Here is a 23,272-nt window from a genome sequence, read left to right as displayed (position 1 = left end):
ATACCACATCCGGTGCGGATGAGCCTTTTCTCATTGGTTCATACTGACTCTACATCTCCCCTCCTCCACTCGTGTGGATATCTATCCCAAAGTCCAACCCCCACATTTCTCATTTCAGGAAGAAGCGGATCTAACGTTGTGCTCGCCACTACTGCCATTAATGTTTCAACGTTTATAAAAATTTCGTAACATCTGGTCGTGAGCCAAATCGCGTTTTCTATGTAGTCTACAGCCGTCCGGACCAACTGTCTATCCCGGTTTAAGACCAGAAAACATGGACTGGACAGTGAGCAGTCGGGCCCTGTTGTGGTGCATTTTGGCGTTGCTTTGCTGCGCTGGTCTCCCACAAAAGGTAAGAGGGCTAACTGGATAAGCTAGCTTAAGTTAGATAATATTGGCTCGGTGTTGCTCGTTAAACTACTCTTTTGACCTAACACTGATTTTTCTGCCTTCAGAGGTACAAGTATTAGTGGTCCAAGCTAAAAATATTAGTTATTCAGTGAGGCTTTCATGCTGTCTGTATGCTGCGTGCTTTCTGGTCATGACAGAAGTAAGCTAACGTTAGCTTGAAAAGTGCTTGTTAAGTTTTGAGCTTCAAATATTCTGCAGTTAAATGAAGCAACATTGAATTGTCAATGTACATTATTTCCAATTCATCAGTCAAGCAGGTCGGGCCAAGGAGACCTGTTATAACAGGGTATGAAACTATATTTGCCATTTGCTATCAGCAACTTCAGCAGGTGAGAATTAGGAAAAAATGTGTGCTAGTGGACTAGGAGATATTCTGCTATGTGTATATGTGTTAAGCTCATGTTTATTGATTAGAGGCCCTAGTGTTATTTCATCAACACCCCCGAAATATATCAGAATAGTATGAGCAAAGTAGTGAATTTAATAAAAGCGTTATCATACTAGGTCATCGGAACAGTATACCTGACGCATTGTGTTGATGTTGTGCGGGCTTAGTCAGATATTAATATTTATAGCTTATATGGTTAATGTAACACTTGTTCTCTGCTTGCCAAGCAATATCAGTGTCAATAAAAAATCACTGATTATTTCTGTGCCCTGCTTGGTGCAAGGTGATGGGTCAGTGTGAAAGTGAAAATTGTTTTTTGTTGTTGTTGTTGTGGTGCTGACTGGTAGATGTCAGTGGACAGAGTCTGTTTTCTGGGCAACTTCAACTTTTGATTCCAAATGAAATGAGACTAAGACAGAAATACACAGGAAATGCATAATAGACACTTTCAGTAGGTTCTTTCCCAACAGTACACTCATTTAGATCAGACTTAAAGAAAAGCTTAATACAAGAAAGTAGCTGTCTCTGTGCTGAGGTAAAGACTATCTGTCATCCACCGAAGCTTTAAACTGTATAAAAACCTTCCCTTCTGTTGGTAAGATCTCAAGAGACATCTGAAAGCAGCAGGACAGATTCAGTAATGCTCCATCTGTAGTCTCTAATTTGAAAAGTTCTACGTCGCCAAAGCACAGTGTGGTTATACTTGATTGTCTTTTGTGGTTACCTTGATCAAATCATGCATTACCTGCACCAGAGCAATGCACAACCAGCACACAAACATATGTGCTGCTTATGACTAGGTATTATCAGATTAATTGCAATGCGACCTAATCCAGCAAAAGTATGAAAACACCAAGAACCCTGTGCTGAAATCAAACTGTTGTTTTCTTCACTTTTTACCACTAACAGGATATGGATTTTATAGTATTTAGTTGCTGACACAAAAAGTGAGCTAGCTAACTTGTTGAAGCTGAGCCAGATCCGGATGAGTCCAACGAGTCGTTTGGGATTTATCTTAACTTACCTGGAAAGTTGAGTAGGAGATTGCAACATGGGGAAGTGACAATAAAACACTGCAGTGACGACTAACGGTTCTCTGGCGCCTTCCCAGTTTATACAGGAAGTCACAGAAATACTCGTTACATCAGATCCCATTGTAATGAAATGTTGTCAGAGTAATCTATCCAGCTTTCAACCAGTCTGTTTTAGTGAGCTGTATGATAGGGTAGCTAATTAACATGATATATAGGCTATTTGTGGTAATCATGACAGCGTTTATTTCACCTCTATATCACTCAATTATTTTGCAAATACATTTAGAATGAATTTTCATGTAAGCAACATATTGTATCGCCTACAGTCTGCCGACGACTACCTGTCAGTTAGAATGCCGACCATAAATCCGCCGCCACTCAGACTTGTTTGCTGGACCTGTTCACCTCAGACTCGTTCACATCTGTAATATTCAAAGGCTACAGAATTTTTTCAGCCTCCCTGGCTGATATAAGTTGCCATCAATCACACAACATTTATCCTGTTAACAACATAAAACTTCATTGTACAGACTATTAAAGTCAAAATCTTTACAACTAAACAGTAAATGAAGAGTCTCTATAAGATGTATTTTTAGGTTGCTACTTGGGCTTTGGCAAACAGTGATCAACATATTATAGACCAATCATCTTATTGATTTTAATCAAGAAAATAACAGATACATGGACAATGAAAATAGTTTAGTTGCAGCTTTAATACAATGTCATGTTGTTCATCAAACATCTAAGCCAGCCGGCTCTTAGATCAGGGGACATCCAGGGTTCCTCCTCATGCACTGGGGTCTTGCGGTCGATGGAGAGTGACTGATGTGCCTACCTCTGAAAACCGCAGCTGCTTTGATCTCATGAGGTTGTCGTTGCTTAAGTTTGCATGAGAAAGTCAGGATCGAGTCAGACAGGGATATAACCGGTGTGCCTTTTTGCAGCGATAGCTGGTGATTGATTCTGTGCAGGCCTGGCTCATCTTTAAGAAGTCTATTAGTTTGCAAGCTAGTTAACCACTTCAGCTAAGTAGCAGATTAAAGCAGCTTTATAATCCACTATCATGTCTTGGGGTCTTCTGTCAGCCTGTTGGACAGTCTGCTCGTGTTGTGAGGGTAAAAAAAGATAGGCCATCTATAGACTATGACATAAGTGTGTAAGTGTGCGTGTGTGACAGGGATATAAAAACGATGTAGGGAAAAGACTCATTTTCTCTTTTGACTCTCGTCTTCACAATTGAGCTATTTTTAAGCTCGGTTGATTTTTCCGTTGTATGGAGGATGTGTAACTAAAAGCTAGCTAGCAGATCTACAGCTATTACTGTTTGTTTGGAGATGGTCTTCTCACATTATGCTCATGCCTCACTGCACACATCTGGCCCTTAATAACAACACTAATATTCCTTTAACTGACTTGAGATTAAAATGTGTTCCTCTGCTGTAGTTTGTCGCATTGATTGGTCACCACTTGGTCTGAACATTTGCCTATTACAATTTTCAAATTGCAGGAGGCACAATATTTGTTAGAGGTGAAATGTGTGCCAAAATACCACTTTAAATTAAATATTGTCATGCTGCAGAGATGTCCTGGCCTACACATCACATTCCACACACTTAAGAAAACATCTGTGTTTGGTACAGATCCTGCAAAAATCACACTATAATCATTTTAAAGTTTTTCAATGAAAATGAGAATAATGATGTAAAAACGATCATTTCCTGTAATGTCGCAAATCATATCACAGTTGCAATATCAGTCAAAATAATCGCAATTAGATATCTTTTACAAAATCATTCAGCTTAAGTCACCATTGCCACATTTTACTTCTTTAATTTTTATCTTATCACAACAGTAGATTGGCTGTGCTTTGACTGAGCGTGCATGAACGAGGGCAACACGTGACATCCTCTCCACTGCAGCAACAACATGCAGAGTGCAGCTGATAAAGACTGTGTTGACACTGCAAGTTGCTAAAATGTGTTTCCAGAGATCTCCACTTTGACTTTTGAATAATTATCTCCCCAATGGCAAACATTGGCATCTGTCTTACTCTAGTAAAATTCAACCCTCCTATTGATGTCTGACGGAAATCAAACATCCTCAGGTCTATGTCATCTTTATACAGCCCCGAAGGAAAACTATTCATGACTACCTCCATGTAGGATTTAAAGACCGGTGGACAACAGATGTCTTAATAGACTTTTAAAACACGTTTGATAACTTGAACCTGTTGCTGCATTACGTGTCAAATGACTAGTGATAAATGACACCCAAGCAAGCTGCAAACAGACTGCTTATTGCTGCAGACATTGCTGCTACTGTTCCACTTTTCAGCAGAAACAATTAGTTTAGGCCACATTCTGCATTGGCCTCCTTCCACTGCATGCATCTCACAGAGCAGCCTGAAGGGTCAGGCAACAAATGAAAATCTTTCTCTGTCACACACTCAGTAAGACAGCCAGACACGAGAAGATTTCATCAGAGTTGCAGACGATGCTAACAATCCATCTGGCCGTGTGTGTAATACAGCCACACACTTGTTGCTTATCGAGTCCCACCATGGTCTGTTGTTTGTTTCCATCACAAAACTGGATGGGAACAATACAGCAGCTGCATTTCACTGTACAGCTGTTGTGTGAAAACACCAAGTGATGGTCAGTTGTTCGCCTCTCATATTTTCTCATCAGCTTTTAAGACCCGATCAAGTCATTTGTACTCAATATCAGCCAATACATATTGGAGCATCCCTGCCTCTTTCCCTTCTTCTGCTCCCTCAGTTGCCCTGGTGGGTGTGTGTGTCTGTATCTATCTTTAATCCAGTCTTTCTCCTGTGAAGAGACTGTCTGGCTCTCAGTATTTACTGTCTGTCCTCTAAGACAAGTGATTGCATTGTATTATTACAGCTTTTGCCCAGGTGCTCTGGTTTAGATCCTCACTCCCCTAACTATTGGTTAGATGTAATATTTCACTGGTTGACAACATATCAAGAGTTTCTGACAAAGGGGTGATGAATCAGGTGCACTTCTAAAGTGTTTGTGTACACTCAGTAGGAAAGCTGCCAATTACAGCCTGTCCTCTGTTTAGGTTGGTCTACCATGCAGTAGGTTGTGAAGCACAGTGACACACAGCCAGCTGCCAATGATATCATGAGCATTGTAGTCAATGTCCCTCTGAGCCATGTCTGGCCTCATTGCAGAAGGGAAAGTGGAGACCTCAGAACTTGCCAATACTTTGGTTTCGCCCAGTTCTGTAGTATTATGTAACCCACTTACGCAACAACTAAACATTTCTGTTTTACACACAGAATAAGGAAATGAAAGGGAATGCCCCAATCGTTCAGTCCTCTAAAAGAGTTTAATAACTCACCACCTCTGTCAATCTGTGCAGCCAGACATTGTAAAAAAGATGTCCATAAACCCCGACATTGTAAAATATCCAACTGTTGTCGAGTATCAGTTTGCATCCAAAACTAAGAGGCTAACAGATGTTTGGAAGGTCATTTGCTTATGAAACCAAGAACCCTGATGGAAGTTACGGGGGGCCCGAAAACAGATCAGTTATGATTCTCCCAGTACAGTTGTGTGATGCATGTGAGTTTGCAGCCCAGTGGGAACAGTCACAGGTGCACAATATTGACTCAAATGCTTGTATAGGATGTGAGATTACAGCAGGGGATCTGTAGGCAAATGTGGAAGGACCCAGTTTCCTTCTGCAGAGTGTGAAACTCTGAAAAACTCTGAAACTGAAAACATTTTAACATCACCTTCAGTTTGTGGGGTTGTTTTGGCCCTTGGTTTCTATCTGGCCAGTTAAAACATGTTAGTATTTCCTCATTTTAAGTTTAAGATGAAAAACACTCATGGTGAGTGTTGTAAAATTACTGTTTGCCCTGGCACTGTTCCTTTTTTATGGCGTTAGTGTTGTAAGGAATTGCGAGCTGTGTGACCAAGAGGAACGCCCTGAGTGACTCGGTGATGGTTGCATTTGCTCTTTACCACATACTCGACCACCAGCTCTGGTGGTTCTTGCGTCTGGCTTAAGGTCACTTCAACCCCCACCTTCTCTCTCCCTCATCAGAAGTGGCTAAATGCTGAGAAGAGTGTGTTAGTAATTATAGATTGGTAATCTGCATAATATGGAGGGGCTGTTTGCACCGCCTCCAGAGACATGTTCAGGGGGATTAGTCAGAGATGTTGATCAATACCGTCGTGGTTCAGTAGAAGAATGAGGTCTATCTAAGCTGTTCTGCTTTTCTTAGGCTCCTGTGGTAAAGATGACGGGTTTAGAGGTTAGATTGTCATCCCCAGATTTTTCATTCCCAGTCCCAAGTCAGTAAGAAATCCATTTAAGAAGTATGACTTGGAAAGTAGTTTGTATATGTAATGTCAAAAGATCGTTGATGAAAAGTTCTCCCAGCCTCCTTAACTCGCACTTCATGTCTACCAGTTGAATATAATTTGAAAGAACTGCTTATATCAGAGTACAAAGGTCGTGCTGAGTTCATGTGGTCTCCTTGGGTTTGGTGGGCAGTCATAGCTCTCAACCGACTCATTGGACATCCTCCTGCACCTTGGTGCCAAAAACTAGATGAAGCCCAGAGCTTGGTTATCAAAAGCAGCGTTTTTAAAATTCCATAGTGGGTGAGTAGAGCACACATCACCCACAGTGTTGTTAATTCTGGCATAAGCCAAGTCATGAGGCAGGGTCACTTAACTGCTGTTGTGGTTATGGGTTCAGTTGTTTGCACTGGATTGGCTGCAGTTTTTATTTGACTTCTCAGTTTCCTCTGACTGTATCAGTGTACTGCCTATTTGTCACATGTATTGTCACTTCTGTCATCCAAGTGTTCTCATGTCTGTTCATGTCACCCATATTTGTGAGTGGGAGTACAGGGTTCTGGAAAGAGTGGTGCCCAATGCCCATATGGCCTGTCAGCCCACTATTCATCTGTGCATAGGAAAGTTGAAGCAGTTTCTTAACTCAGTTCATTGCGAAATCTGTTAAAAAACAAGCCATCCTTATAGGGTATGCTGCTTGGTTAACTGTAACTCTGAAGTTTAGAACATGCACACACACGTGCCCAGCCTCATGCTGGTTTTGTTTACCTGCCACCACGTTGCAACCCTGTACAACGATCCTGCCCCTAGTTACCTAGCCAGGCAGCCTAGTTTGCTCTTCAACTGTCATTGTAAGGTATTGATCTGAAGTGCATTTATTTGTAAAGCGGGCCATGGCTGCAGTTAGCACTCAGGCAACCCATCACCCCACCAACTATACTGGGGAAATGATGAAAACATGCCTCTCTTTCTACAACGCAGTAACATTTGTCAGACAGTTGCTCATTTCCTGCCTGATTTCTACTTGTCACTGTCTGAATAATTTCATTAGCATTCTGTAATGTTATTATATTACTTCTCTTTGGTTCAGGTGTATGTGAGGATAAGTAGTCTCTCAGTGATTAGTGACTGATGTTGTTATTCACAGCCTCAATGCAGGAGCACACATTTGGACCTAACCTTTGGGTTTAAGTGGAAGCACACATGCTCACACATGCCTGCGTGCTAATGTCTGAGTTTAATGTTATCACCTTGATTTATGTGCATAATGAATAAGTTTGTCTGATATTTTGAGTAGAGATGTGATTGTATACATCTCTTTGTTTTTTTGTGTTGTGTCCCTGTAGGGGTTTTGCAGCACAGTTTCCCTTCCTGAAAGCCTGCTCTTTGTGTCCACCCTGGATGGAAACCTGCATGCTGTTAGCAAGAAATCAGGCTCTATCAAATGGACTCTGAAAGAAGGTAAGAGGAGGGGACCAGAGTCGAGTGTGATTCACTGTCAAGTTTTTCTTTGTCTGCTTGTCTCGTAGGCATAGTTGCATTTGTAAAATAAAAACAAAGTGGGTTTGTGTGCTGCCACAGAGAAAACAATGAGATCCCATTGTGTTTTTTGAACCACAATGAGGTACTTTTGACATTTTCAGTCTTCATTTATGTCATGGAGAGTATGCCAGAACACAACAATAAGAGTGATTTCTAAAGAATTTAACAAAATTCTAAAAAAAAATTGTCCAGTTATATCATTCAAAGTTTAAAGAATTGAACAAAATTTCCATAGGTGAAACTTTCTACTCTTCTAACTTTAACTCCTCTAATACTGACTTAATTACAGTGAATGATTTCAAGTCGTTGCTAGTTGATACCATATCCTGTCACTGCTACTTGGGTTTTATGATTATCCAAACTTGTGTATTGATTTGAACAGATGTGAACAAAATGGAGGCCACATTACCAAAATTTAAGACACAGGATTTGAACTTGCTACCATTCTTAATACTATACAAGATCTAAATCTGCTGTAAGTCATTCATATTTTCTAATGCTGTTTAAATATTTTTTGAGTGTAAACAGGGCATATATTTTAAATTATGATCACTTGAGAACCACAAAAAATCCCTTTTCCCTTGTTTATTGTTTCAATGCATATACTTGTAATATATTTTGTCAAAAAAAATACTGTTTTTGCCTTTTTATTGGTATTACTGAGTTATACAAAATGGTTTCTGAGATGAAATTTTATGTTCAGGCCATGCTTGAGTAAATGCTGTGAGATGTTCTGTTAGGCATGGAAACTGGGTAATTATTAACTGAAAGAGGGGCAAATATAGTCTGTAATCAAGGTCAGAATGGGCAAGGGTAAGTAACCCTTACCCAGCATGTGCTGTGATTAGCATGTTACTGTCGGCACTATACACTTTTTACAGTGTATACAGTTACATGAGATAAGATAGACTGAAGGGTTATCGGAAATAGTGTGCTGAAAATGTCTACTTTAGATTTTTATTGTTTTGTGTAGTTTTATCTTTTTTTTAATAATAAGATGCATAATAAAAGATTTGTCCTGTTATAGCATTCATTAGTTTTCTTGGTTGAAGAATTTCTCCTACTCTGTGAGAAGGAATAATCAATAAAATAAATCAGGTAAAATTACCCAGAACCTTAAAATAATCTCACATTTTTCATGAAAACAAGATTTTAAGAAACAGTAAAATTAAAGTGGTGTGGGCCTGCAAGTCCTGGATAGATCCACCTAATGGCCAAATCATTAATAATCACGGGCAGAGGCTGCTTCCTCCGCATCATCTGTTTTTCTGGAAGAACTGTTGAATATAAATTTGACCAGTTCTCCACCAGGCTTTGTACACACCTGTTGTTGTGTTCCAGTCAGACAACCCAACACCGACCAAAAATCCCAGCACAACTCAGCTCACATGTATGTCCTCTCACTGTTTGCTTGTCACTCTTTGTTGGCTTTGTGTACATGCATTTGTATTTCAGCCAATGAGTGTTAATGTCCCTCTGTGCAACATGGTAAACCATTGTTTTCTCACCACCTTCTGCAATTACATTTAATAATAAATATGGATGAGTCTTGAGCACAACAGTCATCGACCACCTTCAGGTAATCCTATGCAGACCCCACCCCCTTCCCCAGCTATTGTTGACCCTCTCTGGCACCTCTACAGAGATCCGCACCATCTGGTCCACGCCCTGTATGTTCACACTGTTAGGAGGTGTGTGTTTTTATAGTAGCAACAGTTCGGGCCTCATGCTTTTACTCTTGGCTTAAAGAACTATTGTTGTGTTGTGATTATTATCACTGACCATGTTTCAAATAGGTTTTTTTTTTTCCTTCAGATTTTTGAATGGTCAGTTATTCATGCCACAAGGTATGAAAATCCACTTGCAGAGACTCTGAACGTGAAAAGTCTGCACTTCCTTAGCCTACAACACAACAGTAATATAACTATGTAATATCATAAAAAAGTTAAGACTAATGTTCATTGTGATGGATCACATACTTTATCTCAAGTTGATTTTCATCTTCTGCTGAACGGAAGCTGATCGCTGCCTAGAGGGTAGAACCCACTGTTGTACTTTTTTGGAAAATGGGAGGCAGTATTGTTAATGTATGACATTAGTAATAAAAGGGGTTCAAAATGCAAAAACTTGATGTGGTTCCTGGGAGGCATTTCAGGGAGAAAAATTAACAACTCACTCATTTATTTCCAATATTGAAATATAGAGTAAAAAATTTTTTTCAATGATTTAGGCTCATCAATCTCTTCTCAGCAAGAGGTTAAAATGTTAAGTACTTTTTTTAAGAGGATGAGATCTAATATGAGCTCATTAAACAATCGCATACAATACCATAGCTGTTACCTGTCAGGCTCATTCATGAAGAGCAGTTAGCAGATATGACTGTTTGCCTCAGGGGAATCAGTTTTCATTTGGACTTTGTGTTCTTTGTGCGGTTGAATGTCATCAATGTTCATGCCATTTTCTTGCTCAACAACTACTGGCCATGGTTTCTATTGTCGGCTAATATTCTTGTCAGTCCTGACTTGTATCTTGTCTCCTGTTCTCTCCTCACAGATCCAGTTCTTCAGGTCCCCACACATGTGGCAGAGTATGTATCTTTTTGAGCTTTTTTTCCGCATGTGTGCATGTATGTGTCTTTGTGTGTTACACATGTCTGTGACAAAAGACGGTGAATGCAAATGGTTGTGGTAACCTGTTGAGCTTGTCTTATCTGACAGTCAAACTAATTGCTGACATAATCTCCTTTTACTGGTTGTTAGTGTGATGTTGTACCTTCTTTACTCTTTCCTGCAGACCAGCCTTTCTGCCTGACCCCAATGATGGCAGCCTGTATTCTCTTGGAGGAAAGAACAACGAAGGCCTCACAGTAAGAGAAAATAACTTTATCACAAACTATAATCTCTCCCCTTTTGTAAGAAACATCCCTTTCAGTTCCCTCTTCTACAGAAAAATGTTTTCTCTGAACATTTGTGTGTAAAAGTCATGCTGAAAGTAATGCACGCTCATTCTGCAAGACAATCCCCATAAGATATGTCTGATGATACGGTTATCTGATTTGAATTTGTGTGCTCAAACAGAAATTACCGTTCACTATTCCTGAGTTGGTCCACGCCTCTCCCTGTCGCAGTTCTGATGGAATCCTTTACATGGGTAAGGCTGATTTTCAATAAGAAATTAAGTATGTCTTTTGGTTAAACGCATGTTTGCTACACTCTACGTGTGTATCGACTGCTGTGACATTTGAATAAGTTGAGTGAGTGCAGTCCATGTCCCCATGTGTCTCCTCACCTTAATAAACCGGTGTTATCTGGCTTTAACAGAATACATAACCGTACCTTTCTATTCCACTCAACCTGCGGTCGTAGCTTGTGCTCTTTTGAATTTACAACAGTTAACAGGGGAAAGGTAATCTACCATAGTGACTGTGTCATTGTTCGAAGGGAAGCAGATGACATTTGCATCCTCGCAGTCATTATCAGTGTGGCTTTTGTTTTCATTCAACTGAAGCTGCAGCCAGCACAAAGCATAGCGGAGATACAAAGGCTGCAGCCTGAAATTCTCTCTTTAAATCAGTCCATGTATGAGAGTTTGTAGGATTTCTTAGGCTAGATCATCCTCCCTCCTCAGCTGGTTTCTCTGAATCCTAGCAGCTGTGACCTGATTTTGTTGTTTTTGTACTCATCTATAATAGCTATGATTAGGGTATTACTGACACTCCCTGCACTGACAAAACAGATGAGATGCCGGTACAAAGAGGCCATGGGTTGTTCATTCAGTGTTATAATGGTAACACCCATCACTATGAAGGTTAAATGGTTGCATGTTGTTTTGCTTGCTTGTTATTGTACACCACGCACCTTTTTGGTCATTTGACAATTCTGTTTAGATAGCCCAAAATTACAAATATGTCTCAGAGGGTTTTACGTACTTTTACTCTGCACTTTCTACCATAAAACCCCTGATTCAGATAAGGAAAATACCACAAAAAAACCTTCAACAGGAAAAAAGAGAGAAACCTCACAGAAAAACCCTCTTCCTGGGTGGACCGATATGCAATAGGTGTCACATTTACAGATTAGTCAGAAGTGCCAGTAGTAGAAACACAATGACAATATTCTAAAGTACAGAAAATAATATAAAATAAATATCAAATGTAACAAGTTTCTTAAATGTTTAATATTAAACAGAAATACATATGCAAAAGCAATATAAATGGTTTAATCATGGCAGAGATAAGTCATTTTGTTTGTGTTTTTGTAGGTAAGAAGCAAGACTTGTGGTATGTGGTGGACTTGCTGACTGGTGAGAAACAGCAGACGCTGACTTCCTCCTTTGCTGAGATGCTGTGTCCCTCTTCATCTCTGCTCTATCTGGGACGCACAGGTAAAAACAAAAACAACCCTGCAACACAAGTTCAGCTATTACAACTGGCATTTGTTGCTCACCTGGCCAGCCTTATCTCGGTCAGATTATCAGTTTGCATTGCAGCCCATCCCATTCAATTGTTGATCTCATCTGGCTAATCGGTAGGCCTATTTGTCTTGCCTACTCTAAACCCAAAGTGTTGGCAAACCTTTATTTTCCTTCTGCTCATCTCTACTGATGTCCCCACCCGCCTTAACAAGACCACCAGCAGTGTTTAAGCCTGGAGAAGCAGGGGTAATTGTAGACAATGTCCTAGAGCGTGAATCTTGCTATTATCCCTTAACTTGGTGTCAAGTCAAAGCTCACTTTGTCACCCAACATCAGTATTTAGGTTCAGTTTTCCATTCTTTGAGTCCCACCTTTTGAAGAAGAAGAAATCCAACACTGCTTTGCATTTACGCCCAGAAATGGATACTCCACACAGTTTCAGTGTCCCAAGCCTGTCCATGTTACATAAGGAAAGCAAAACAATACAAATATTTTTTTTCCCTGTGTGGATAAGTTCTCCTTGTTCATCTTCTTGTTAGAGTACACCATCACTATGTATGACACCAAAAGCAGAGAGCTGCGCTGGAATGCCACCTATTCTGACTACGCCTCCACCCTTCCTGATGATGACACCAAATACAGTAAGACTCTTAGACACGCTGGTTCTATTGTAGCTTAAATTTCTGACAGACAATTCCAATTACTCATCTGTTCATTGGTCTTCCCCACAGAGATGGCTCACTTTGTGTCCAATGGTGATGGACTCGTGGTGACTGTGGACAGCGAATCTGGAGACGTTCAGTGGGTGCAGAACTATAACTCTCCGGTGGTGGCCATGTATATCTGGCAGCGCGAGGGCCTCCGTAAAGTTCCCCATACTAATGTGGCAGTGGAAACCCTACGTTACCTCACTTTCATGTCTGGAGAAGTTGGCCGCATCACCCAGTGGAAGTACCCATTTCCCAAAGAGAAGAAGCCCAAGAATAAGTTCATGTAAGCCGACTGACATCAGCAAAATTATTTAAAATGATTCATCTGGTTTCTAAAGTCTGTCATACTTTTGAATACCATCCAGAGAACAAACATTAGCCAAACACTTTTAAACATGTCAGAGCCTTTAGTACTTATTAATCATAGGTTCCTAAATTACTAAAGGGTGAGATCAAAACGTACTTTATTTATTTAAGATTGCTTCATGTTGGGATGGAGTTGGGTCTAGACATGTAATATCTAACAAGTGAGTGCAGATTGGCCTTGTTTCACCGCTGGTTTCACACTGCAGCACGTTTTATTTTTACATACTGTGTTCACACCTGCTCTTGCTGGAAAGAACAAATAGGACTTTCAGTGGTTGATCCACTGTGAAAGTTTAGACTATTTAGGGAGGTGATGGAGAACTGTTCTTCTCCATTTTGAATCTATAATGGTACATTTACTCAAGATTGTGTGCTGTCACACTTCTGTTTAGCATTAAACAGACATAGTGTAATGTATTTTCACAAGTGAACAAGCCATTTCTTGACTATGCTTTTCCTCTTTTCAGGGCCACATTGTATGTGGGTAAATACTCTACCAGTCTGTATGCTTCTCCCTCTCTGGTGCACGATGGAGTCACTGTGGTGGTGAGTGACAGTTACATGTATATCTTGATTTAAGCAAAACATAGTCCTTATCACCAAGACATGAACATAATACATGCATGTTTACTTTTAAAATATTTGCAAGTTTTGTATTTACTTACACATTTATCATCTTGTTACATCAGTGTTCATTTTTGGTTAATAGTTTCCTGGTATGCGCGCGTGTGTGTGTGTGTGTGTGTGTGTGTTTGTTTGTGTGTGTGTAGAGTAAGTAGAATACTGTTTTTAGAAGAGTACACTTGATTTTTTTTTCTTTGAGGCATCTGACAGGAAATGTATCTGAATTCCTTAAATATTTGTGTGTGTGTGTGTCTGTGTGTGTACGCGCAGCCTCGTGGCAGCACCTTCCCCATGCTGGAGGGTCCTGACAGCCAGGAGACTGAAGAGGACAAGGAGTGTGTCATCACACCTAGCACCAGTGTCAAGTTCAACGCTGCACTCAGAGAGCGAAACCGTATCAACTTCATGAGGAACTACCTGCTTCTCATAGGTATTTCAGTAGTACATAAACAATGATATCAGGTCTAAACTATCAACTCTGAGTAAGGAGACCTTACGTGGTACAGTGAGGGAGAAACCTCCAGGGGCAGCACCTAAAAAGGGAGGAAATTTTAGTTTCACCAACAATTCACACAATACGGTCTGACATCAGTAAAGATGATTACTGTAAAATGATTACTGTGTGTTGAAAGGTTTCACTCTCATTTCTGTTCACTGCATTTTGAAGTCCAGGGCCTTAAATGGTCCACTGCACTTTGAGTAACTGCGTTGCAATAAGTTTATTTAGTAAAGCACCTTTCACAGAAATAAAATATAAGCCACAAGATATAAGTTAAAGAAAAAACATACAAACAAAAACAAAGACAACAAGGTACACCAAAAGAAACTGCTAGACATCAAGTTGAGACAAAGGCCAATTTGAAAAGATGGGTCTTAAGTTGCTTTTTAAAAGCTCCTACAGAGACTGCAGACTGTATGTCTAAAGAAAGACAGTCCCATAGTGTTGGAGCTGCTACTTCAAAGGCATGTTCACCTTTCGTTTTCAGTCGAGAGTGAGGGACAGCCAGTAGGCCCTGGTCAGGAGACCTAAGTGATCTTATGGCGATATAGGATGGAGAAGGTCACAGATCTACTCAGATGCCTGTCCATGCAGGGCTCTATATGTGTAAACAAGAACCTTAAAATGACTCCTAAACCTGATGGGAAGCCAATATAAAGAACATAAAATGGGTGTGATGTGAGTCGTCCTGCCGTACCTGGTTAACAGCCTTGCAGCAGCATTCTGGACCATTTGTACTGAGACTGCCCTCTGCTGGATGATAAAATGAGTAGAAGTTTAACAGTATATAGTATTTACTGTTGATTTAAACACAAAACATGTAAATATCTTGACTGCAATAAATGTTTGGTTCAGATGTACATCTATGATTTTGCAGCTGTTGCTGATGATTAATGAGTTCACTCTCCATTTCAGGTCATCATGAGACACCTCCTGAAGCTCACACCAAGATCCTGGAGAAGTTCCCAGACAGCTTTCCTCGCAATCAAGGCAACGTCATCCCACCTACCACTGACAAGAAAGTAGAGGAGGTCAGTGTGTGTCCCGTGATTTATTTTAATATATTTGTCAGATATACCCAAGCATCTGTGCAGATTTTCTCACCCTGTCCTCACTTCTTTGACCCCCCACTGTTCTCTTCATGTTGCAGAAGGTGAACGATAGTGGTATGGATGACGGCCCCCCTACTCCTCTGCCTGAAACATCAATCCAAGAACCTGGGGCCAGTGGTCGCATTGTGCGGCCAGAGGCCCCTGTGGATTCTATGCTAAAGGACATGGCCACCATCATCTTCTCCACTTTCCTCCTGGCGGGCTGGGTGGCCTTTGTTATTACCTACCCTAAGGCAAGTCAAACATCACCACCTAGTGGACTGTTGAGTAGCTGCCTCTACCTAATGTTAACAGATAACATTTCATGTGGAGAAACAAGATTAAAAGGCTCAAATCCACTTGCAACTAGTGCTCATACATTCCACATCAAACAACTATACTGACAACTTTACAAAAAGAAGAGTTTTGTTATTCTAAGATTTTTAGACATAATGTTCTCTGTTACTGCAGAGTGTACACAAGCAGCAGCAGCTGCAGCACCTGGAGTTCCAGAGACAGATGGAGGAGAGGTTGGAGCTGCTCCAGAGGCAGCAGCCGTTCCCCCCTGCAGACGTAGGCCTGGGTTTGGCCTCAGACGGTGACTACCTGGAGGTGGCACACACCCGCTCTGAATGCTCAGACCACAGCAGCCCCAATGTCACCCCCCGCGCTTCCAACCACTCCAATCTGTCTGTGTCTGAGCTGGGCAGCTCTGCCAATGAACATGAAGATGGAGGTAAGATGGAGAAATTAAAATTATTTTCATACTCTTTCTTTGCGCTTATTCAGCACTTCAATGAACAGTTATAACCCAGTTTTCACTGGAATTATATATTTCTTTTTAGAAGAGGACTCCAATATTGTCAGAGTGGGCAATATAACTTTCCACCCCAAAGAGGTCTTGGGTCATGGTGCTGAGGGCACCATTGTGTACAAGTAAGTCGACTAGTCAACAATTATTCATGATAATTTTAATTTAATTAGTAAAACACTGAAGAAATATCCCTACATCACGATGTTGCATTTCCATCGTTCCTCCACAAGGGGTCAGTTTGACAACCGTCCTGTGGCAGTCAAGAGAATTCTCCCAGAGTGCTTTAGCTTTGCAGACCGGGAGGTTCAGCTGCTGAGGGAATCAGACGAGCATCCAAATGTCATCCGATACTTCTGCACTGAGAGGGACCGTCAGTTCCAGTACATTGCCATTGAGCTGTGTGCTGCCTCACTTCAAGAGGTACTGAATGGCTCAGAACACTTGAGAACTTATTTCTTACCTGAGTGTGTACAGGCATAATTACTTTTTTAGGTGTCTTGGGAAACTTAGTTCCTTGTCTGCAAGTAAAAGGGCTTTGTAAGCAAAATTAATTAGCTCCAGTATTTTGCTCATTTTAATTGATGTTTCCACAATGATGCATTACTTTTTTGTGTAGTCAGCATGCTGTTGTTCTGTGGGTTTAACTGTACCATGTGATTTTGTGAAGTTTGGTTATAAGCAATAAGTGGAGGAAAATAGTCAGGATTCCTTCATGTCATGCGTCATTATTTATACAGCACAAAAACACTACAAGAAAGGAACATAACTTCAACCAAAATGACACAGCCTGTTATATTTATTGGACTGCACTGACTGCAATCTTCCATCTCTAGTATGTGGAGAGGCAGGATTTTGACCGTCATGGACTAGAGCCAGTTATGCTGCTTCAGCAGACCATGTCAGGACTGGCCCATTTGCACTCCCTCAACATAGGTATGTATCACTGAATATTAAACCACTTTCACATTCTCATAACCCATAAATATCTACACCCCAAAAGCAACAGCTTGTTTTTTGCCTTACCTTCATACTCTCCCTCCAGTCCACAGAGACCTCAAGCCCCACAACATCCTGGTGTCCATGCCCAACGCCCACGGTCGGGTGCGAGCCATGATCTCTGACTTTGGCCTGTGTAAGAAGTTGGCGGTGGGCCGCCATAGTTTCAGCAGAAGGTCTGGGGTGCCAGGCACTGAGGGCTGGATCGCCCCTGAGGTTCTCAGTGAGGACTGTAAAGACAACCCGGTGAGTTCAAAGGACAGTAGCAGCTCTCTCATGGAATTCATTAAGGAAACATATAGAAATTTTTTTTTTTTTTTTGAAAAAGTGTACAACTATCTTATTTAGAAGTCTGATAAAACTATGACAAAAATAAGCTGCAGTTGATGAAACAATAGAGCCATCAAAGGAGCTTTTACCCAAATGTTACCCAGTTTTTACAGAACATAATCTTCAAACCGTCCATTGGGTGACTGTGGGACCTGAAGGAGCAAGAAATGTGAAAGATTAAACATTAAAATAAAAAAATAGATTAAAAGTTTAAGAAAAGTTGACAAAACTCACTGTGTGACCTCACAATACCTGTGATAATTTGACAACCCAAAACATTTGTCCTTTATGGGGCTCACAGCATCTGATGTAAGTGACTCCAGAGAGTAGGGACATTTTAGGTTGTTGTAGCCATGTAATAAGCAGCATAACCACAACCTAATTTACTAAAAAAAACAACGTTGGCATATATTACTTGATACTTTGTATTATTTGTGGTGTTAAATTGTTTTTTATATGTTTGACGTTGACCTTCCTCTATCCTTTTACTCCTTGTGTCCCTTTTAGACCTGTGCTGTTGATATCTTCTCTGCTGGATGTGTGTTCTACTACGTGGTGTCTCAGGGTAGCCACCCTTTCGGTAAATCTTTGCAGAGGCAAGCAAACATCCTACTTGGCACATACACCCTCGACCATCTGCAAACTGACAAACATGGTGAGGACTAAACTTGTGGTTTTATTATCTCAGATGACTGATTAAGTACAACAATAAGAAAGAAGTTGCTCTGTTATGTAGATTATTAGGTGCAGTAGAAAGGGTTTGGTACAGTTTTGATGGCAGAAATAACAGTTTTTATTAAGTGAATAAAATGTATTTGTGAACAATTGTCATGAACAGCATGTTTTTTATCATTGACTCTACTAGGGGACATTGTAGCCAGAGATCTAATAGAGCAGATGTTGAGCATGGAGCCCCACAGGAGGCCTTCAGCAGAGAGTGTTCTCAAACACCCTTTCTTCTGGAGTCTGGAGAAGGAGCTGCAGTTCTTTCAGGTTAGTCATTTTTCACGCATATGAAAATGCATTTCTTTTGTAATAAAGTGCAGTTAAAGTTCCTGTAGTGATCATATGTTTTAGTTTTACTGACATGTGGTTATAGGTAAGATTGTTCAAACCACATCCTTATGCAGTTGCTGCCAGTCAGTGCACTGTGCTGTTACAGACTAGTGCACACACACACACGCCTTCCTCTAAATTGCATTAATCTGTATGTATGCTCTGTTTGCTTGTATCACTGATACATGTTTCCAACCAAAACTTATTCAGATTTTAATGTGATGCCATGTAGACTAGATTAAAAGCTGATTCTTAGCAATATCTAAAAAGCTCTGAATACTTGCAGGATATATGAGGATCATCTCCTTTGGTTGACTCAATCCTTACAGACAAATCAAAGCTTGCTGATGCAATCCATTAGTAACCATTATTAGTCATGTCTAATAATTCTATTATAGTAGACTGTACTTGCACCTTGATTCATGCAAATGGGACTCATTCATGGTTAAAATAAGTTTTTGTGTATAATAATGTTCTCAATTACAATAAGACCATAATAAGAAAAGGCATATTAGTTGAAATTAAATCTTTTTTTTTTTTTCACTTTTTTGTGGTTGCTTGCAGGATGTGAGCGACAGAATAGAAAAGGAACCGCTGGACGGACCAATAGTGAGACAGCTGGAGAGAGGGGGGAGGGCTGTTGTCAAGGGTGACTGGAGAGAGCATATCACTGTGCCACTGCAGACAGGTATGAGACCAACTAAAGTGTACACAACATGTCAAATACAAGCTCCTGGAGCCACTTTTTGTAAAATAGTTCTTGTTTCTCATGCTGCTTCAAACTTAGGGTTTTAGTATTGCACTGTTTCAGTTAACAGCCAGTTGGAGAAATGTTTTGCCCCACAAGCATGATGTACATTCAGAGTTGCACTGAATGTATTAGCTGTGTCCTGTTACCAGGAAATATTGCAGTTTCTGACTCTGGCTGTCGCTTCCTGTCAGCATTGCCACCCAATGTGTATCACAACCTCATGCAATTTTCTTGAACTGGTTGTCATTGGACTTTGCACTTAGTTTTATTGACTAATAATGCAAATGTTATGATTTCACCAGAAAGGCAAAAAGGAACTTGCAGACTGATAAAAGTGATATTATGTGATTATGTGACTAAAGTATGTGTCATATTACAACAGCGTAGTATAAAAGTACACTCAAACAGCTACCTTTTCATTTAAAAAAATAAAAATAAAACAACTAATTATTTTAAACTTTCCATAATTTTTTGACTGTTTCAATTGTCTCAAGTGTCTAAGATACCAGATGTTATTTTGTTCAAACATTAAAAATCATCCACTGAACCTCTCTGTTTTATATTTTCTAAATTGCACTTATTGGTCTGATTCTTTAGTTGCTGCATAAAAAGGCAGATGTATAATTTCTTGCCTACTTATTTACTAGTTGGTGGTTAATGAGCAAGGATTCATTCTGTGGGTGATGCATGCCGTTTTGTGTCTTTTGTTTGCAGATCTGCGGAAATTCCGCTCTTATAAGGGTGGGTCAGTCAGAGACCTCCTTCGTGCAATGAGAAACAAGGTAAGAGTGTATTTTAATAACTATGATAAATTGTGTTAAGTGAAACTAATTTCTACAGTCAGCCTTACTGTCTGTGCTCCCTCAACAGAAACACCATTACAGGGAGTTGCCCGCTGAGGTCCAGGAGACTCTGGGCTCCATCCCTGATGACTTTGTCTCCTACTTCACCTCCCGCTTCCCCCACCTGCTGATGCACACCTACCTGGCCATGCGGACCTGTGCCCCTGAGAGGCCATTCCTGCCTTACTACTCCATTGCAGAGCAGATTGCAAAAACACAGGCTCAGTACACACACATCGGGCCACAAAGACAAAATGAGCCATGCACTCAACACCTGCCAACAAACACATCACAACCCCAGGAATCCACACATTCATCACAACCAGTGCAGGAGTCAACACCTGCTGAATCAGTGCCCTCTACATCACCAGATGAGCCTGTATCTTCACACTCGCCAGTTCAGACAGTGCAGCCAGCAGAGCCAGAACTGTGCACACAGACTGACTTGCACTGTCAGACACTTGCCTCAGAGTCAACTACAGTTCCTCTCACACAAACAGGATCCAGTCAGTCTGAAATGCACACGCTGCCAGATCCTCTCACACTGGACAATGAACCAGTGTGAACCGGACCAGAGTCAGGTGGACCCAGCACAGACGGGGAGCATTGCCTTAAAGAGTGGACACCAAGTGGGGCTCAGTTGCTGTGCCGTGTGCTGGTGAGGACCAGGCCTGCAGTGCCTGGGATCCACTGCCTAGCATAGCAGCTGCACCCTGAATTAAGTGCCTTCTGCTCACCTGGGTTAAAATGTTCCCCGACAGAACCGTCCACAAGTCTGTCTCTGCCTTGAAGAGGTCAGATAACCAACATGGCGTTGTTGGACATTATCTTGTAGCTGGACTGAGCAAAGAGAATTTTTTTATTATTATTTTATAATGGCATGTCCAAAATAGTGTTTGTCCCAAAAATCTCTGGCCTCTATTGTGGGAAACATTGTGTGGATGTTATTGAACACTTGGGTAGTTTTATTGTGCAATGTTGTATTTCTCAGTGAGCCTGTTCACTGCACAGATACTGTATGTATATTTTTGTATAGACCGATTCAGAATTTGGATCATTGATGATAAATCATTTAATGTGGCCGATGTGCCTTTTTTTAAAAATATCACTGTGCTGTATGGGTACAGATCTTTAAAATTAACTATGCTAAATGTGCTTGATTCCAGTTAATGCTGCTAGACTGCTTCTCTTTTTGTCAATCAAGACTTTATCGTGCTGACTCGGTAAGAGTGGGCTGTTCCAAAGGGTGTTCAGGTAAGCATCTGAATACTGTAGGTAATTTTAGCCTCATTTGATTATGTAGTCAAATATGAGTTTAGAGGTCAGGCTGCAGAACGCTCATGTATATGAACTTTTCAAGGGTGTCAAAGTGAAGTTAATGACTTGCACATTAAATTCTATTTTTTTTATACTAAGATTGTGTTTGTTCATTGATCTTGATGCATCTCAGTATGGAATATTTATCAAGGCTCAGTGTCGCAAAGAAAATGTAACACTTTTATTATTGTACATTAAAAAAATATGTCTTCATTTAACTGTAGCTGGTATGCACTCCAGTATGTGTTAGGTCAGGTGCTCCAACCAATGTTAACTGTAGCTACAGTATGTGTCTGTTAATTAAATGTTTTTTAACATTTAATTAACTTGACAGAGTTATAGTGTATCTAAAACCAGACTCACAGATCAGGATATAAACCACCTATAATGCAATTTAGCCAGAAAGTAACACTCAAACATGATGGGAAATATGTTTGCTTACCATCAGAGGAGGAGATCAATACCAATCTTATTTCTGTGCATTCAGGACAGAGATGTTTGGGGATGTGGTGACATAGCTTTGATCTAATGGAGAAGTGGAGGGATTACACATCTCATCTGAAATGAAAGCACTTTGAGATCCCTCAGAAGAAGCTACAGGAAGTGTTTGGGAAATTAAAAGTTTTACCAAGTTGCTTTTACCACGCAACCGTGCCAGGGATATTATAAGGAACTCAAAATTTGATGACTGGAAGGCTAAATGAACATAACAGTATGAACATAAACACCAGATTTCAGTAATTTAGAGAACTAGACTCAGATGTCACCATTTAGCTTTTGTGGCTCCTTACTGTATGCTTGTAGGATAGCTTGCAACTTCATAAGTTAATAATTTATTGTTTTTAGATACATTTTCTTTCACAATCACACCCTGACACTGCTTCTGTGAACAAAACATCTTACACATTAATGTTAACTAACAAAAGAATGACTCACTTCACCAAATCTACAAGCACTCTCCAACCCAGATAAACTTTTTTTCACCTAAAGTATCTGAAAACTATTGATACATCTATACAAAAAGGGTTTTCATTCAATAAACAAAAGCTCTACTCATTACTTTTATATTCAGCCTCAAAGTCTGTCAGGGCACCACCAACCAGTAACAAAGATCCACAAAGTTCACAGTTCTTGATATTGTGAAAGTTGACTTAAACACAAGGACATCATATATGTGGTGGATGCTCATCATACTTAATGCAGATAACATTACTGTGTGTTTGTATATTGTATATATATTGTATGTATATTGTAAGTATGTAGTTGCTGTAAAAAAAAAAGAAAATATCACTGCTACTTTTTTAAACAATTTTATAATTATGTAGGATTTTTTTGTCTTTACATTGTGTCGTGGTGGTATCTGATTGATACCTTTTGTGCCATGTGAGGGCAAATGTTTTTGTTTCTTTTTTTTTTAAATGATGCGGCTTGTACTTTTAAGTCTGAGTCTTGGATAGAGCAGTGTGATTTATTGCATAATGCAGCATTATGTGCTATTAATGTGGTTTTCTTCAACAATATAGCCAATAATTATGTGTACTGTGTACATTTATACAAAGTACATACATTATGCTAGCATATAAGTATGATTTTAAGATACTGGTACTTTAGCAGCCTATGAAAACTTTCACTGTTCGGTTATATTTTTAGCAGTTTCAGTAGAGAGACATTTCGCTGCAGCGGTTTTTAATTCAGTATTGTTATGAAATATTTCAACGAGTGCGTTGTGCCATTTTGCACAATGTTGACGC

General features: G+C 40.2%; 1 protein-coding gene across 1 annotated transcript; it reads left to right on the top strand.

Annotated features, from left to right (window-relative positions):
- Positions 1 to 60: 60 nt before the first annotated feature.
- LOC122966307 (serine/threonine-protein kinase/endoribonuclease IRE1-like) lies at positions 61 to 21,619 on the top strand. Its single transcript, XM_044330400.1, has 22 exons — positions 61 to 352; positions 7,517 to 7,631; positions 10,266 to 10,299; positions 10,506 to 10,578; positions 10,790 to 10,862; positions 11,973 to 12,095; positions 12,665 to 12,766; positions 12,857 to 13,118; positions 13,669 to 13,747; positions 14,096 to 14,255; positions 15,240 to 15,355; positions 15,475 to 15,669; positions 15,887 to 16,151; positions 16,261 to 16,351; positions 16,460 to 16,649; positions 17,063 to 17,162; positions 17,272 to 17,471; positions 18,063 to 18,210; positions 18,421 to 18,548; positions 19,176 to 19,299; positions 20,077 to 20,144; positions 20,233 to 21,619. Exons 1-22 carry the CDS (start codon positions 275 to 277, stop codon positions 20,767 to 20,769), a joined length of 3,261 nt encoding a protein of 1,086 aa, XP_044186335.1. The 5' UTR covers positions 61 to 274; the 3' UTR covers positions 20,770 to 21,619.
- The last annotated feature ends 1,653 nt before the right edge of the window (positions 21,620 to 23,272 follow it).

Source organism: Thunnus albacares, chromosome 17, assembly GCF_914725855.1.
Source record: "Thunnus albacares chromosome 17, fThuAlb1.1, whole genome shotgun sequence".
NCBI classification, from domain to species: domain Eukaryota; kingdom Metazoa; phylum Chordata; class Actinopteri; order Scombriformes; family Scombridae; genus Thunnus; species Thunnus albacares.
This window is presented reverse-complemented; position numbering and strand designations above follow the sequence as displayed.